The sequence below is a fragment of the Peromyscus maniculatus genome, chromosome 3 (assembly GCF_049852395.1).
Source record: "Peromyscus maniculatus bairdii isolate BWxNUB_F1_BW_parent chromosome 3, HU_Pman_BW_mat_3.1, whole genome shotgun sequence".
Classification (NCBI taxonomy): Eukaryota; Metazoa; Chordata; class Mammalia; order Rodentia; family Cricetidae; genus Peromyscus; species Peromyscus maniculatus.
The window spans coordinates 59,010,062-59,026,905 of NC_134854.1; the positions used below are offsets into that span (position 1 = coordinate 59,010,062).

Below are 16,844 nucleotides of genomic sequence, written 5' to 3' on the forward strand. Positions count from 1 at the left end.
GAAGAGACTTTCCTAGCCCTAGCCATACAGCAGTACTTTAAAAACACAAAGAGCTGCCAGCCACATACTCCCGATTTTGACCCATCACTGGCTCCCAAATTCTAACCTATTGGGTTACAATTAAAATTTACAATCCAGTTTTATAGGCACAGAATTCAACTAAAGTGGAGAACCATCTGGGTAATAAAGAATATTTGGTTTCAGAGTGACTGTGGCCAGGCATGGGGAGGGGGTAGCAAAGTATGAAAATGGTGGTCTGGATACCCTTTTCCAAGATACTTCGCTTCCATCTCCACTCTATCAAACGGAGAGAAAATGTCCGCCACCAGCACCAGGACAGACAGCGATGTGTGTTAGATATCTAGAAACTCCTGGCACACAGAGACCAGAACACAGCAGCCCAGGATGTGCCGAGGCAGGCAGTAAAACAGCTGCTGATCCTGTGCACATGCTGCATGCCAAGTACTTCATGTGCATCATCTTATTGAGTGTTCATAAAACATTATGACGGAGACCCTCATATTCTCATTTTATAGATGAGGCAGTAGACTCTGGAGGGGTTGGAGCTCTCTTCCATAAGCAGTTCCTATGTTCTCTGATTCCAGAGCCTAGGCTGCTGACCATGGTACCTTTCCTGCAGGAAGTTGGCCAAAACTGTCCTGCCCTGGGCCCCAGGTGCTTGCTGGCCACAGGCATGTGAATTTTTTAAGGTGCAAGAGAAACCCACACAATGGGTTCAGAGTGGGTCTTCATGGAGTAGGGTGCCATGGGGCTGTCACAGTGTCCTCTCTAATATGCTGCCCTGCCAAACCTGCTCGTGGCCACCACTGCCTTTGACAGACAGCCTGAGCAGCTGGGAGGGTGTACCTGGGAGAAGAAGGCTGCAGGGAGAAGTCTGTGTTAGCTTTCAGTCAGCCCTTGAGTCCAGGAGAAGGGCAGACATGGTGACAGGCAGGGAGTTTGGGTTTGAAAATCTAGCACTACCCTTTAGCAGTAGGGTGGCCTGGGGACAAGTGTGGTAATTTCTCTGAGAAACTGTCCTATGCAAGACCATTAAGAACACACATAATGTGCATTGCACACAGTGCCGGTAAATAGTATTATCTATTATAGTTGGTTCAAGTAGTAGAGGAATCATTCTGAGGGGCAGTGAAAAGGGAGGAAGTAAAGCATGATCATGTGTGTGAGGGGGCAGTCACAGGTTTGGGGAAAAGTCAGGAGGAAGCAGACAGGTGGTAGATGAATGTCTGACCTATGGCAGAGCGAGGCTACCATGTCTCCATTGCCAGTACTGCATCAGTCCGCCATGGACTGGGGAACCAAAGGAACCAGGCATAAGGTAAGCCAAGGCTGGGCCCTCTTGTGACAACGAGGGACTCAGGGGTGGGGCTATGATGAGGGACAGATGAGCTGCCAGGGTGTCCTGGCTGGTACCCCACTGTATCCTCTTGGCTCTGTCATTATCTGGCCTTCCAAGCACTGGCACTGCAGCCAGAGGAAAGACAGAAGACTTGCTTTGGGAACAGACCAGCTTCCTCTAAGACTCCAGAACCCCCAGAATGCCCTGCTACCAGGAGAGCTCGCTTAAGACCTCTTCAAAGCAGAGTAGACGGAGGCCCAGTGTGCCCTCTGCAGAGGAGGTGGGGACTTGGAACTGGCCTCTAGCTGACACCATCCTGCTGCCTATGCCTGAATCCAGAACACAAAGGCTCTGAGTCACGGGGACCATAACTGTTTCTGCCATCTTCTGTGACCTGGAGCCAACAGGCCATCTCTGTCTGCCTCCGTCAGCCCTTGCCAGTTGAAACCTGGGAGCAGAGCAGGGTAAAATCCCTGCCCTTTGTGACTCAGCTGTGTGTGGTACTCAGTGCAAGAGGGTTCTCATGAGCTGTCTGAACCCAAGCAATGGCTCCTGGGTAGGGTAGGACATAGTAATGACTGCCTGGGTCATGGCCTAGCTTGGAGGCTTCTGTCTTGGGAGCCTGAGGAAGATGTCCTCATGCTGTCCAGTGGTCCTAACAGAACCCGTACCCTAGAGTATTGTGTGGATTAAATGGGCCAATATATCCAAACCAGTCCAAACAGGATTTGGCATAGAACGAGCTGTTGAAAGAACTAATATGCTCTTCTGGTGAAGACATTGACAACTAGTGAGTAACAGTGACAGAATTTAACCCAAGCTTGACCAGCTCTGAAGCTGTGTTCTGTACTTTGCCATACAGGACAGTCCTTCTCAAAGACCTGAGGGGTTAGGACATAGCCCTTAAGTTGCTCCCTTGGCATCTCTGCTGGCTGTCTCTCCTGCCTCACCATACCCTAGGACCTCCATGCACTCAAGGAGACAAGAGCTGCTCAGTGTTCCAAGAAGGATCCCTATGAGGACCAAGTCTGTGGCTGCATTCCTAAGAGTGCATTGGTTTTCTCACAAGCAAACAAGCAGAGCAACACACATACATCACTACAGAGCACAGTGATTGACAGGTCCCCGAGAAAGCCCTCCTGTCCCACCCATCAAGCCACTGTTCAGGTCAAGAGGCAGAGCAGTACCAGGTCTCCAGGCATCTATGTGCCCCTCCCTACTGCCCAAGAAAACCACTTTCTGATTACCCTTGAGTTATCGCTCCTGTCCCAAATCAGTGTGTAAATGATGCTGTGTGAAGAGTGAACCCACTCAAGTGTCTGTCCTTTTCATTGAGTGTGTTCACAGCATTTGCCACATTGCCATGGCTAGTAGTAGGTCGTTCCTTCTCAGGGCTATGGAGCACCCATCCATTCCATTGCTGCTGGGCATCTGGGAGACACCAGCCTGAGGTTCCTCTGAATAGGGCTTCTGTGCCTCTTTCTGTACATCCCAGGGACTGTCTTCCATGCTCAGCTAAGTGTGGCCAACAAGTATCTCTCAAGATGATTGCACCCTCCTGGGGATTTCCCAAATACCCTACCCTTCAGGGAAGAAGGAAGAGTCACCTTCTTTGTCTTCCCCTGGGTAGAGAACACCAGGGTGCTCCGTAGAGGCCTGTCTCTTCCTTTTCTACAGTATGTCAGTTGAGGTCCCTAAGAGATAAGTGAACTTGTACAGGCTTACATAATGTGGTAGTTTGAGTGTAATTGCCCCCCATAAGCTCATAGAGAGTAGCATTATTAGGAGATATGATTTTGCTGGAGTAAGTGTGGCCGTGTTGGAGGAAGTGTGTCACTGTGTGGGTGGGCTTTGAGGTCTCCTTTGCTCAAGCTTTGCTCAGTGTGACACTCAGACCATTTCCTATTGCCTGGGGGATCAAGATGTAGCTCCTTCTCCAATCTCAGCTCCTTCTCCAGCACCATACCTGCCTGTATGCCACCATGTCCTGCCACGATGATCATGGCCTAAACCTCTGAAACTGTATACCACCCACTTAATTGAATTGTGAGAATTGCCATGGTCATGGTGTCTCTTCACAGCAACTAAATCCTTAACTAACACACAGAGTGTGGTGGTAGCAGAGTCCAAGGGGAATCCAGTCATCTTGATTGTTTAACCACAGGACCTTTGGGGATGGAGAAGGAAGAGGTGGGTGTAGCTGGAGTTTTCTTCAGCCCACCTGGCTCCTGTAGCCTCTCAGACACAAGTAAACACACAGAGACTTATATTACTTATAAACTGTATGGCCGTGACAGGCTTCTTGCTATCTAGTTCTTATATCTTAAATTAACCCATTTCTATTCATCTATAAGTTGCCATGTGGTTTGTGGCTTACTGGTACTTTACATCTTACTTCTCATGGTGGCAGCGGTGGCTGGCGGCGTCTCCTGACTCAGCCTTCCACTTCCCAGAATTCTCCTCTCTGCTTATCCTGCCCATACTATACTTCCTGCCTGTCTACTGGCCAATCACTGTTTTATTTATCAATCAATCAATGAGAGCAACACATTCACAGCATACAGAAAGACATCCCCAGCAGGTGGATGTTAGGTTAGCTGGGAGCCCAGGCCTGGCAATCCCTCAGGCAGGACACAAACCACAGCAGTTCTGGTCAGAGCCCTTCATTGGCTCTGCACGACCATCAGGGAAGAGCTGAGGTTCTAGAGTCTAGCACAGGTGGGTTCAAATCTCATTGCTACTTCTTGGGAACTGTGGCTGATTCTCCTGGTATTAGTGGCTATGTCTCAAAACTGTAGCTACTTCTCCACTTTGTGGGCTGTGAAGGAGGTTGAAAAGATACTAAGCCCCATGCCTGACACCAGAGAAGGACGTGGTAGTGTTAGCCAGATCAACTGTGCCTAGAATAGAGGGAGTGGGAGCCTATTCTGTGAAGCAGTAAATGGGGCACCCAGCAGCTCATGTTAGGACCCGAAATCTCCCCACAGGTCCCAGGCTACCGGCAGGAGCGTGTGGAGAAAGGCCTGAAGCTCTTCGCACAGCTCATCAACAATAAGGTCTTCCTGTTATCTTTCATCCGCACTCTTGAGTCTCAACGCAGCTTTTCCATGCGTGACCGAGGTAACGTGGCCTCTCTCATCATGACGGTACTCCAGAGCAAGCTAGAGTATGCCACTGATGTGCTGAAGCAGCTGCTGGCTGACCTCATTGATAAGAACCTGGAGAGCAAGAACCACCCCAAGTTACTGCTCAGGAGGTGAGAGAGGCCTGCAATGGCCAGCAGGGGTCAGAGTACCCTTACCCCAGCCCAACCCTTGTGTATGGCTCCTGGGGCCCTTCATGCACACCAGGCAGGCTGCAGAGGGATCAGCTCTGTCTCCTAAGGATGAAACACTGACCTGTGGGAGGCCAGGCCCACCCATTACCTGCATGCCTACAGCCCAGCTCACCATATATCTGCACTCCATTATACCCCTGCCCTTCTGCTCCCTGAATTATGTCATTTTCTCCTATAGTTCTGTGTCAGAGGTCAGTTAGGCCATGACCTGGCCTCATTTCAGCCAGGACTAGAAGTAGAAAAAGACCCCAGGTTGTTCATGGGCCAGCAACAAGAGCAGCATACAAGACAATAGAAATAAAGCCACCAGGGCCCTCCCAGACCTGATGAGAATCTACAGTTTAACAGGGAACCAAGTAACTTGAATGTGTGTTACAGTTTGAGAAGCAGGAAGTGAAGGTCTTTGGGGGCAACTGACTCAGTGCAGCCCAGCAAGCAGGTCCTGACCCCGGCCACAGGCTCCAGTTTCCCTGGTGGACAGCAGGTCCTGACCCCGGCCATAGGCTCCAGTTTCCCTGATGGACAGCGGGTCCTGACCCTGCTGGACAAAGGTAGATGCTGTTAGGTCTCTCATCACTGTCACCAAACATCTGATCAAGCAAACTCAAACAGGAATGGTTTATTTGGGGTCATGGTTTGGGGAGATTCAGGGCATCATGGTGAGGATCAAGGTAATGGTGGCTGTGTGGCCAGTGGCCTTCTTCCCCCAGCAAGGTCCCACCTCTTATAGGTTCCATGACTGCCCTCCCCCCAAAAAAAACAACAGCGTCACCACCAGCTAGGGACCCAGTGTTCAAACACATGAACCTGTGGAAAGCATCTCATCTGAACCATAACACACTCTTCCTGCCACATGTTTCTACAACCCACCAGGCTAGACAAGTGTCATCCATTCGTACCCTGTGATTTTGGCTTGGTTGGAAAACACAGGACTCCCATTCTGTGTGGGCATCCATCTGAAGGGTGCCCATTTCTCTTCTCAGCTGTTATCCCAATGCCCGGCCATGGTACAGCTGCAGTTAGAAAACACCATGGAAACCACCACATCCGGCTCTCTGCCCAGACCACTCCATCCTGTCTTCCTGACCTGTTGCCCTGCGGTCTCTGGGTCAGACTCCAGGCCTCAGTGGTGCTCACCCCCCTGCCTGGCAGATAGATAGACTTAGCTTTCCAAAGAGCTCGCTTTAGGCTTTTTTTTTGGGGGGGGGAGGGGTACACATTTGCCTGCACAGCTGCAAAAGGCTACAGTGCCAAGGAGAATCCCACAGCTCTGCTAACGACAAGGTAGATAATTTTGATTTTTGTTTTACTCTCGCCTTGTAGCCACCCACTGGCATAATTCTAGGGTTGCCGCCGCCTGCCAGCACTCCCACTGACAATTTCCTGGCATGGTCTCATGGTCTCACTCTGGGTCTCTGTCTCCTCTCCTTGTTTTCTACTTGTGCTCCCCGATGCTCCTGCACTCCCCCCCCCCCCACTTCCTCTGTTCTTTCTGGCTCTCCAGCCCCTACCCTGCGCCCCCAGCCCCTACCCTGCTCTCCCAGCCCCTACCCCCTCCCGGCCCCCCCAGCCCCTACCCCCTGTCCCCCCAGGCCCTATCCCCGCCCCCAGTCTCCGATAGTCTTCCTTCTTTCTGTTCCCTGGCTTCACTGCGTACCAGCAGCTGTCTAAACACCTGGAGGTTTCCGTTATCAGTATTTTCTAGCAACTGCGTATTTCGATTCACCAAACCTGTCTAGACGGGCTAGTTTGTCTCCGGCGCTGGCAAACTACTCTCCGCGCAAGTTTCAATCCCCGAATGTGTGCAGCTCAAGCCAGTGACGCTGCCACGGCATCTTCTTCCTTTCTTCTTTTCTCTTTTGGTTTTCCGAGGCAGGGTTTCTCTGATTAGTCCTGCCTGACCTGGAAGTCACATTGTAGACCAGGCTGGCCTGGAACTTAGAGATCTGCTTGCCTCTGCCTCCCAAGTGCTGGGATTAAAGGCGTGCGCCACCACCGCCCAGTGGCATCTTCTTTTACAAAAGAAAAGAGTAAGTAGGCTTGATTCATGACATAAAAGATGGGGGTTATACTCAAAAAAAGTATTCCCTGCCATGGCAGAAGCTTTCCATAGATGTATGCAGCAGCCTTTGAGATACGACAATGCTAACATATCTGTGATGAGCTATAGTTCCCCTCTGTGTGGCTGCCAAGGCTATGAGTCGAGATAAGGCAACAGGCTCCATATGGAATACCTTGTCTCTCTACCGTGATCGCCTTCCTATGCCGTCTTCTTTCCCATGCCCTGCCCAGTTAGTATCCCCCTGCCTTTTGTTTTGATTTTCTTTCATTCTTTATCAATAGGAATGCATCAGTCCCTCCCCAAGTTCCTTTAAGGTTGTCCTATCCAACAGGAAATCTTCAGCTACACATAATGACTTACACCTAATTGCAGTAGATAAAGTATACAAACTTCAGCTCCTCAGACACACTGGCCACATTTCAGGTGTTCAGTAGCCACATGTAACCAGCAGCAGCTGGATAGCTCAGGTGAAGATCATTGCCATTGCTGTGAACTGGTATGGGATAGCACCTCTGTAGATAAGGAAAAACCGGCACACAGCATAGGCACGCCCAGAAGCCAAGCTCCTGATTTTCAGAAATAGCTCATTCTCAGCCCCGGAGGACTGGCAGGCCATAAGACTCCTCCTGTACATTATTAGGTCACCAGACACTGTAATCGGCAAGATGGTGGCAGGTTCTTCCTCACTCTACCCAGCCACAGCCTTTGACCAGCTCCTTTTTGTCTTCTTTCCCTGATTCCTTCGGTGACTGATGCCAGGACTGAGTCAGTGGCTGAGAAGATGCTGACCAATTGGTTTACCTTCCTCCTCTACAAGTTTCTCAAGGTAGGATGGGATGAGGACCATTTCCAGGCCTATTATGGTTCTTCCTCTCCTAGTGGATATAGACCACTGTTCCTATGTCCATTCTTATGAACTCTGATGCACCCACCCCACAAGAAATGTTGCTCTTTATTATCAGGAAACTGAACTGAAGAGAGACCCCTGGCTAGTTCCTCCCATGAGAGGCCAATGTACCACTCAGAGGGTTCCGTGTGGTCCTAAAGCTAAATTCCCATTCTTAGCTAAACACAAGTCATCTGTGAGTCCCCGGTTTTCTCTCCCCTCCCAGCTCCTCTTCCCCCCCACCCCCAATACCAGACTTATGGTACTGATTAAGGGTTCCAGGGCAGGCACACAAGGCATAATGCTGCAGATAAACTGAGGATGTGCTGGGGAGGCAGAAGAGCCGAGCTGCTGGGCTTCTAGTCATGAACTTCACAGGACCAACCTCTGCTTCTTGATTGGCTCACAAAGAAAGCAGGGTGGGGTGGGAGAAGGAGCAGAGAGAATAGGAGAAAGAGAGGGAGGGAGGAAGGGAGGGAGGAAGGGAGGAAGGGAGGGAGGAAGGAAGGAAGGAAGGAAGGAAGGAAGGAAGGAAGGAAGGAAGGAAGGAAGGAAGGAAGGAAGGAAGGAAGGGCAGGTTCCAGACAGGTGGCAGGAAGAAACAGCATCACCTGGGTCCACAGGGTGGGGACCCCTGCAAATCTGAAGAGTACAGAAGAGGAAATGGGAAAAGGGAGCTAAGAAGCAAGCGGGATCAGGAAAGCAAGGACGATGGGGTGGGCCTGCATACCCCGGATCTCTGAACCCTCATCGGAGGCTTCTTCTCTCATGAAGGAGTGTGCCGGGGAGCCCCTGTTCTCCCTGTTCTGTGCCATCAAGCAGCAGATGGAGAAGGGCCCTATCGACGCCATCACAGGAGAGGCCCGCTACTCCCTGAGTGAGGACAAGCTCATCCGGCAGCAGATCGAATACAAGACCCTGGTGAGCCCTCTCACTGCTCCCCTCAGCTCTGGTAGGTCAGCTTTGGCACTTGGGCGGGCCTGTCCTGAAGAAGGAAAGCTGAAAATACTGAACAGATCGCCTTTCCAACTTGGTCTGCTGTGGGGCCCAGGCAGGTGCTCCCATTTGCCCGCCCCTGCTTCCTGTGGCCCATGCACCAGGGTACCCAGAGGCTCGGCTGTATCGCAGTCACTCTTCAGAATGGTTCCAGATAGGTGCTGAATTGAGTAGTCAGGGCCCAGTAGGGATGAGGGTGGAGGTCATGAAGGTAGGGACAGATGCTCGCATAGGCATGTTCAGATCCTATGGCCAGGCCCCCCAGAACAAAGCGATTTCTGCTCTCTGGAAGGCCACTCTGGTTCTCCTATTGCCATCTTTCACAGGGCCCCGGGAATCCCAATAGATTGACTTCCTGAGAACCCAAAGACACAGCCTGTGAGTGAGGCTTCTGTTCCCTCTCAGTTCCCGGCTCACAGAAGAAAGTCACAGACTGCAATTAAAATAGAGAAGAGGGAACACACCCTTCCAAAAATAGAGGCTTGAATGGATTTCTTAATGAGAGAGGAATACCTTTCAACGTCTCCTGTCCCACCCTCCTCCATCCCCTTGCAACACAGTGAACTGTGATCACAATCATGCTCTGTCCCCAAATTGCAGCAGCCCTTATTTCCACGGGCTGAAAGATTGTGCCCGGCTGGTGTCAGGTGACAGACTTACAGAGAATGGGAAGAGATCATTAAGTTGGAAAGATCTGAAGACAGGCTGGAAAGGATGGAAGAGAAATGGGCAGTGATTTTGCTTGGAGAGGGCAGGGCTGCGGGAACGGTGCTCCTCCATGTGAGGGGGACACTCCATCCAGGGGTGATGCAGGAAGATGGTATTGCACCAGGACAGACAGAGCAGCAGAGACTCCTGCTGAGCAGCTCAAATATAAAGGTGGGATGTGTGGGGGACATGCAATGACCGGAGGAGCCCCGGGAGCGGGAGCTCTGAGTTTGCTGATAGTGACCTTGTCCTGATGGAGGTTGAGTCAGCACAGCCATGGGAGTGCTCCAGGATTTACATTGCAATGCCAGGGAGCCTGCTGGAGTGCTAGACACTCACCTGGTTACCTGCCAGGGAGCTTACTAGAAGACTATTTGCCTGCCAGGTTACCTGCCTGAGTGCTAGATATCTGGGAACTTGCTGGGGTATAAGATTCATACCTGCCAAAATGTTAGATGTGTGTCCCCTGGGAGCCCACTAACTGTCTAGGAGTCCCCCACTAGGAGCCTATTTGAAGGTTGCATTCCTTCTCAGGAACCTGATAGAATGCTAAATGTTCCCTGGGAGTCCACCAGATGGCTAGAGCCTCTCTGGGAACTTGTAGAGAAAGCGCCAGGTGGATGATTCTAAAGCGGTTGAGAGCCAGGGGTAGAAGACTTTTTCTGAGCCTGGGGCCCTTTCCTTTGTGGGCTACTGCTTCCACTCTGGAAGATGGGTGCTTGCCCTGGAGCATGCTGTGAGAGATCACCCTGAAGTCTCTCACGGCCCTTCTGGGGAAAGAGCTCAGACAAGGCTATATTGCTGCCGAGAGGAGGCTGAGCTGCCCATTTCTGGCCTGGCAACAGGACAGCATGGTGGCCAGAGCAGGAGGGAGGGGGTGGCTGGGAGAAGGCCCTCATAGACATTTAGCTCAGAGGCCTGGACTCCCATATTTTCAGTTCAGGACATTTTGAAGGTGAGAGTATGATTTTTATAGATTTAGGGTTCCCCACCCCCCCTTCTTCTTAATGGAATAAGCATGTTCCCCATTTGTGCTCAGAGCAGTCTAGCTGCTAATGAGAGGCAGGAATCCAGGGCTAGGGTTCTGATTACCACCACATGGAGCAGGAGGAGGGCTGGAGTCTGGTTCTGCAGGCCAGATGGGGCTATTGGGAAATGGTTCCTGGGAGGGGCATGGGGGTGTTGAAGTTCTGAGGAGGAGAGGGACACAGAGCGCTCAGGCTCCAGGGACAAAAGGCTAGTTGGGAGCCCAGAGCAGCAAGACATCTGGCCTCAAGTCCCCCAGTACCCGGGCCTCTCTGCCTGGCTCTTGTAAACCCCTGATCATTCCTATACTCCCATAACCCCCTTCCTGTTCCCCTGAGATCCACCCAGGGAGCCCCAAAGTATCAGAAAGAACCCACTATGAGGATGGCCAGTGGAACGCTTTGAACTTCTTAAAGGAAGCAAACGGCTGGTGAAGCGGTTTTAATGTTCCCACCTCTCTCTGAAATAAGAACTAGAGGCCGTGCATGAGCAGCAGCCTCGTCACCTGGCCAGGACTGCAGGTTCACAGCCAGGGAGGCCTCTTGGGGGGCCTGAAGCTGTAGTTTTTAAAGGGCATCTTTTTATACTTAAAGAATACATTAAGTTTCTAATAGATCCAGCAGCCCCCAATCAGCCTGAAAGGCTTCCCCAAACCAAAGCTATTAAATCTTTTAAAACGGGAGCCCAGTTTCTCATTAGTACTGAGCATGTGTGTGAGGGTATGTTTGAGTGCATACGTGTGGTGGGGGGTGGGGAGGGAGGGAGTTGTGATTATGTGTTAGAGGAATAAGAAGAAGAGTGATGCATGAAGTGGGGTTTGGAGGGATGGTCTAGATAATAGGGAGTCCCCTCGCACACAGGTGTACAAGCTAGGGACTGCACATGTGTGCATACTTCTATATCTCTTCTGTTAGAGACTCTCTCTGCCATCACTTTCTTCACAGAACACTGTTCCCTTTAGGAAATCAGAGCATCTGCCCTGATAAGGGTTTGAGGATACAGCTTATACTCCTGCAGTGATGTTGAAAACATGGTGTCTTCATCGGGACATCCTCTGGACAGGATGGAGTGGACTATGGAGGGGACTCATTCATGAAGGATCCCAGAGTGCTGCTGAGATCTGGGAGTCTCTCACACTGTCCTCATCCATGTGACCTCTCCCTGCTCCCCTCAGGTCCTGAGCTGTGCCAGTCCAGATAATGCCAACAGCCCAGAGGTCCCAGTGAAGATCCTCAACTGTGACACCATCACACAGGTCAAGGAGAAGATCCTGGATGCCATCTTTAAGAATGTGCCATGCTCCCACCGGCCCAAGGCTGCAGACATGGACCTGGGTAAGAGGGCGGCTTCCCAGGGCTAACCCTGTGGCTAGTCTTGGTCACTTCGTGCCTGCTCGGATCAGCAGTAAGTGGAGCTGGGCTTCAGGGAACAGAGAAGAAGCAGCGGGTGGAGGGATGCAGGCTGAGTTTGCCTTTGTAGTCTGCTTAGGATTGGTAGGAGAAGGTCCATGGGCCTCAAACAGAAGAGGGGGCAAAGGTCACTAGGTACTCTGTTGGCAAACCTTCCTGTCAGGGAATGCCTCTGTGGTCCTTTGAGTGGCTGAGGGCTGGAATTGCAGGTGTCATATCTAAATGAGGGATGGAAATGCAAAGCCTGCTCTTCCAAGTCCCTGTGGCCAAGGTCTCAACCCTGCCTTTGTTCCCTCCAGGCTCTCCCTCCCCTCTGTGCTGTGCCTATAATTTTTGCTGAATACTCACAGCTCGAGGGATCCGGGTCAGCCATGAAGGATGGAGAGAGAATAGAGGAAAATGAGATGTGACGGCCTGCTGTGGAGCAGGATGACACGGTATCTGAGTGTTCCACGAAGAGATGGCAGAGCCTGTATAAACAAGGGCATTCCACCCAGGGCCATTTGTACTTTGCCTGAGTGCTCTGCAGAATGTCATACTGGGGATGCCTTCTGTAGGAGGCTCTGAAGAGACCAGGATGGAAAGGGGCAATTCGAGCATTGTTGTGGCACCTGGATGCAAGGCCTGATGTCCCTAGGTCCTTGCTATAGGACCTTGTCCAAAGTACTTAAACTATCTGTGCATTCTTCCTCTGAGGTAGAGATTATTACAGCAACTACTTCATAGAAAGAGTTCAGTGGGGTGATGCACTGGGAGTTTTTACGTGGGGCGTCTCCACCATGCAGGGGGAAGATGCTGCTAAGGACACTGGCGGTGACTATTTGTGGATCCTGGAGGGTTGTGAGGAGAGTGTGAAGTCCTGGCAACATGGTGGGGTGGGAAGAGCCCCCAGAAGCCCTGAGCACCCATCTGGCCTCTAAGCTGGCTTCCACTAAGCCGAATAAGACAGATGGGCATCTATGATTTTGCTCAAATCCAGGATGATTTTTCAGCCTCCTACCCCAACTGCCACCTCCCCCCAGATTCTGATGCCTAAAGATCCTGAGCATCAGAATATTCTATTATCTCCTTGAATGTCTCATATGCCCTCTTAACCCTGTCCTCTCTCACTGGACTTAAGACTAGATGTGTGCAGGACCCTGTACCCCTCTTCTTGGGAGGTGTCTCTAGGTATCTTGTTCTGGGGGCATGGAGGCATCTATTCACCAGGGGAGTTGGGGGTGTGTATCCATGGATGTATCCCAGGGCACCAGTCCTTCGAAGTGGGTGGACTTGTATGTCTGTATGCATTTAACCCATGTCTGCTACCATGAGGGGCCCCATAGATTAATGGAGCAAAGGCCCCTGTGGGAACAAAATGGTTCCAGGATGGAGGGCTGTGGTGCCAATCTCTCTCAAACTATTCCAGGGTACTCTCTAATAGCTTGAGTGGGATAACCAGGTAGCACCCACATTTGTGTTGTTGTTTTATCTATGAGCCCAGGGTGGGGCCACCCCTCAGATCCTCAGCATCAGTACCTGTGAAGTGAGTGAGGGCCTGGGAAGAGCTGGTAGAGAGCAGGGGTGCTGGAAGGCAAAGGGAGCACTGAGCATGTGTCCTGTGCTTGAGAACAGGGTGGCTGCATAAGGAGCCAAGCAGTATCCTACTCCACGTGAACAAGCAGGGCTCAGTTGCTACTGAGGGATAGCTCTTTGCTATATTAAAAGCCAGTGGGAGGCTGTGTGAGCTTTGGCCCTGATGGAGTTCAGGAAGGGTGGGACCAACATTTTACATCAAACTCCAAGCAGAGCAAGTGTGCACCTCCTGTGCACGCTGGCTGTCCTAGAGAGATTGTGTTGGGGCTAGTGGCTGCTGCGTATGACCAATCTCTTCCTAGAGACCTCCCACCCTCAATGTGGGAGAGGAAGAAACTGCTGGCTAGTTTTGGAGAATTGCTCCCCTCAGAGATCAGAGGATGCAAACCCATCAAGTATGTCTTCAGTGAAGAAGTATAACGTGCCTCTCATAGTGTGTCTCACAGCCACAGTTAGAAGCCATCTTGAATGGAGGCTCCAGCATCCAAAAAAAAAAAATCATTTCCTTCCATCCTTTATGAGAGAAAGAAGTCTGAGGGATGCTGCAGTACATGCTGTAATAACTCATACCCAGGTGCTCGAGCAGACTCCCCCTCCCACTTCAGTGCTCTTGAGGTTGCCCTCCGAGGAATCACACTACCCTATAGCAGGACAGTTATAGCAGGGATCCATAAGCTAGTGTAAACTCAGGACTGTCTCACCAGTGTGAACCCAAGATATGTCCCATGAGAGATGGTGTCCTGCTGTGTTTCCCCAAGGGCCTCCCTGCTTAGCCCAGCTGTTCCTTTTTATAAAAATTAAAGCAGGAGTTTGGAGCAGCCCCCAAACTCCGATTTTCTTCAGACCAAAACTAGGCTGCAAAGCATGGAAATTGAAGCCTCCGTAGATACTCAAGTCATTTCTGTGCCTGGCCATGTGGGGAGAGGGCGGTGAGGTGACTTGTCCATGGAGATAAAAGTGCTTTGAAAGCTTAAATCAAGGTATGAAAAACAATGTCAGTGTTACCACAAATCGACCTATGCCAAGGGCTACCCGGCCACCTGGTACACAGACTGACTGAGGCCCTGTCATCCCTGACAGAGCCAAGATAGTGGGGCACCCTCCACTCCATCTCCTGGAGCCTCTTGCTTCCCCAGTGGAGGGTGTGTGGCACAAGCTGCCTCCTCTCCCCAGATGACCAGCCCCTGTCCCAGACTTGACCGAAGGAAGAAGTCACTCTAACACTTCTATTATCATCCTAAAGAAATCCATCCCCAGCCCACCCCTGCCTGGCATAAGTTATGTTTTCATCTTCCCAGTGGTCCAGCCTGCAGCTGCCATCCCAGCACATCTACTCCTGGCTGCTTGGATTGGAGCTTTCCCAGCATTCCCTTCATCTCTCCGTGAGCTTTGTCCAGCCCCAGATGTTAAAGTAATGTGGGCAGTTGTGATTGGCAGGGATCCGTGGGAAACAGAGCCAATACTCCACTTGCACAGTGGATTAATGCATACCCATTCAGTGTTCTATTGCTCACTGCCAGTGGTGGGTTCTACCCTGTCCAGGAGATCTTCATCACATTAGATAAAGCAGGCTGTGGTCAGATGCCTTGGCCCAACACACTGTGGGGTTTGTAAGTGCTCTGGTGTGTTTAAGCTGGGGTAAGCCAGGATGCATTTTTACATATATGGTCTGCTTAGGATGGGCTTATCTGGGCATGACTCACGGTAAGTTGAAGGGCATCTCTCTCTCTCTCTCTCTCTCTCTCTCTCTCTCTCTCTCTCTCTCTCTCTCTCTCTCTCTCTCTCTCTCAGGGTGCACTGGAAGGCTAGAGGCCCAGGAAGCAGCTTAGGGCCATCTGCCTACAGAATTCCCTCTGGCTCATGGATGGCCAGCTCTTTGCTCTCTGTGGGCCTTCACCTGATTGGATGAAGCCCACCCATATTCTGGAGAGTAATTGCTTTACCCCACGTCCCTGGATTTAAATGTTAATCTTATATGCCCATACCTCACACAAATAGGCCAAATAATGTTTTGCCAAGTATCTTGGTACTAGGGCCCTGCCAAGTTGTCACATAAATTTCACCATCACCATCACAGGAGCCAAAGCGAAGGACACAGGGTCTGCCTGGACTACGGACTGTTGGCTGTATGGAAGGAAAGGTAGTCACAGACAGAGGCTTTAGGAGTGCGGGGGTTCTCCAAGCACTTCACTCTGCATATATGAGCTGGCCCCATCAGTGCATAGCTGTGGCTAGCCTGGAGAACCTGGACAGGACCTGCGTGCATCACCCATCTTCAGGGCACACCTGTTGTAAGCTAGCTGCCAGGAGTGGTGGCCAGGAGACTAGGAGAGGCTCACCACGGCCGGCCGAGCATAGCAGCAGGGGCAGGCAGGGCATTTTTCCCTCTGAGATAAGAAACGCTTCTTGACACCTCCTTCTACCCACCAGGGAAGAAAAATGTTAACCTTCAGCTTCTTAGCATGAGAGGGGAGTCGGCAGCTCAGAGAGACACAGTGCTTAGGCCCATGTCTCACAGGGGGAAGTGGAGAGAAGACCCATTTTCTTCCCTGGTCTCCTCCATGGGCCTTTCTCCTCTCTCTGCCACTGCCTGTGACCTCCAGCCATTCCTCTGATTTAAGCCAACTCTCTGTCAATAGCCCTGGATAGCTAACAACCCACCTCTGTCTTGCCACTGAGGTCATTCTGAAAGATAGATTTTTTTTTTTCAAATAAGAAATCCCTGTATGCAATAAAAGATACACCCTCTTCTGGGTGAAATGTAAAGAGTTCATGGTAGCTGTCTCTCCCCCGTTTGCATTTTCTGCTGAACGATGGGAAGGACAGATAAAGATAATGGGATTTCTTCTTTTTTTACTTCGTAACCCGCCCTCCCTCGAAGGTGGAAGTACAACAAATTGGATTGTGAGTGAGTCTGTCCTCTGTCCCTGGTGCCTGGAGCAGGGCATGGACCTGTGGGCAGAGCTGTGGTGAGAGAGGTCTCTGCCTGTAATTTTCTCTTGATACATGCATATGAATGCTCGGGTCACCTTCCTTCCGCCCCGTGGCCACCACCTGCCTGTTTAATTCTGTTTTGACCCAGCACACAGTCTGGAGCCAGACTGTCAGAGGATATCCACCAGAACTTGAGTTGGTGGTGCAGCCTTGTGATCCCAGCTGTGGAAGAGGCTGATGCAGGACCCAAGTTCAAGGCAGATATGGCCAGGCTACAGATTGAGTTCAAGGCTAGCCTGGGCCTCTTGTTAGACCTTAACTCTGAGTAGCTCAGTCAGTGGTATAGTGCTTGTCTAACATACCTAAGACCCTGAGCTCTAAAGTCCTCTGAGCTGAGGCTAGGTTCTCCTCTGCCTCTCATGTGACTAGCCGGAGCAGGGCACTTCACAGTTTATAAGGCCTGTGTGGCATTTCTATTTTTGAAATTACTCTTATTAAGCCCTAAATTTCATAGTTCAGTCCTGTTCACTTGAGAACTTGCTATCATGATA

General features: G+C 51.0%; 1 protein-coding gene across 1 annotated transcript in view; it reads left to right on the forward strand.

Annotated features, from left to right (window-relative positions):
* Plxna4 (plexin A4) overlaps positions 1-16,844 on the forward strand; it is a 464,905-nt gene that overhangs the window by 416,960 nt on the left and 31,101 nt on the right. Inside the window, exons 22-25 of the mRNA XM_006991601.4 lie at positions 4,348-4,616; positions 7,519-7,585; positions 8,420-8,566; positions 11,550-11,709. Coding sequence (XP_006991663.1) covers positions 4,348-4,616; positions 7,519-7,585; positions 8,420-8,566; positions 11,550-11,709 — 643 coding nt within the window. The remainder of the gene's footprint in view (positions 1-4,347; positions 4,617-7,518; positions 7,586-8,419; positions 8,567-11,549; positions 11,710-16,844) is intronic.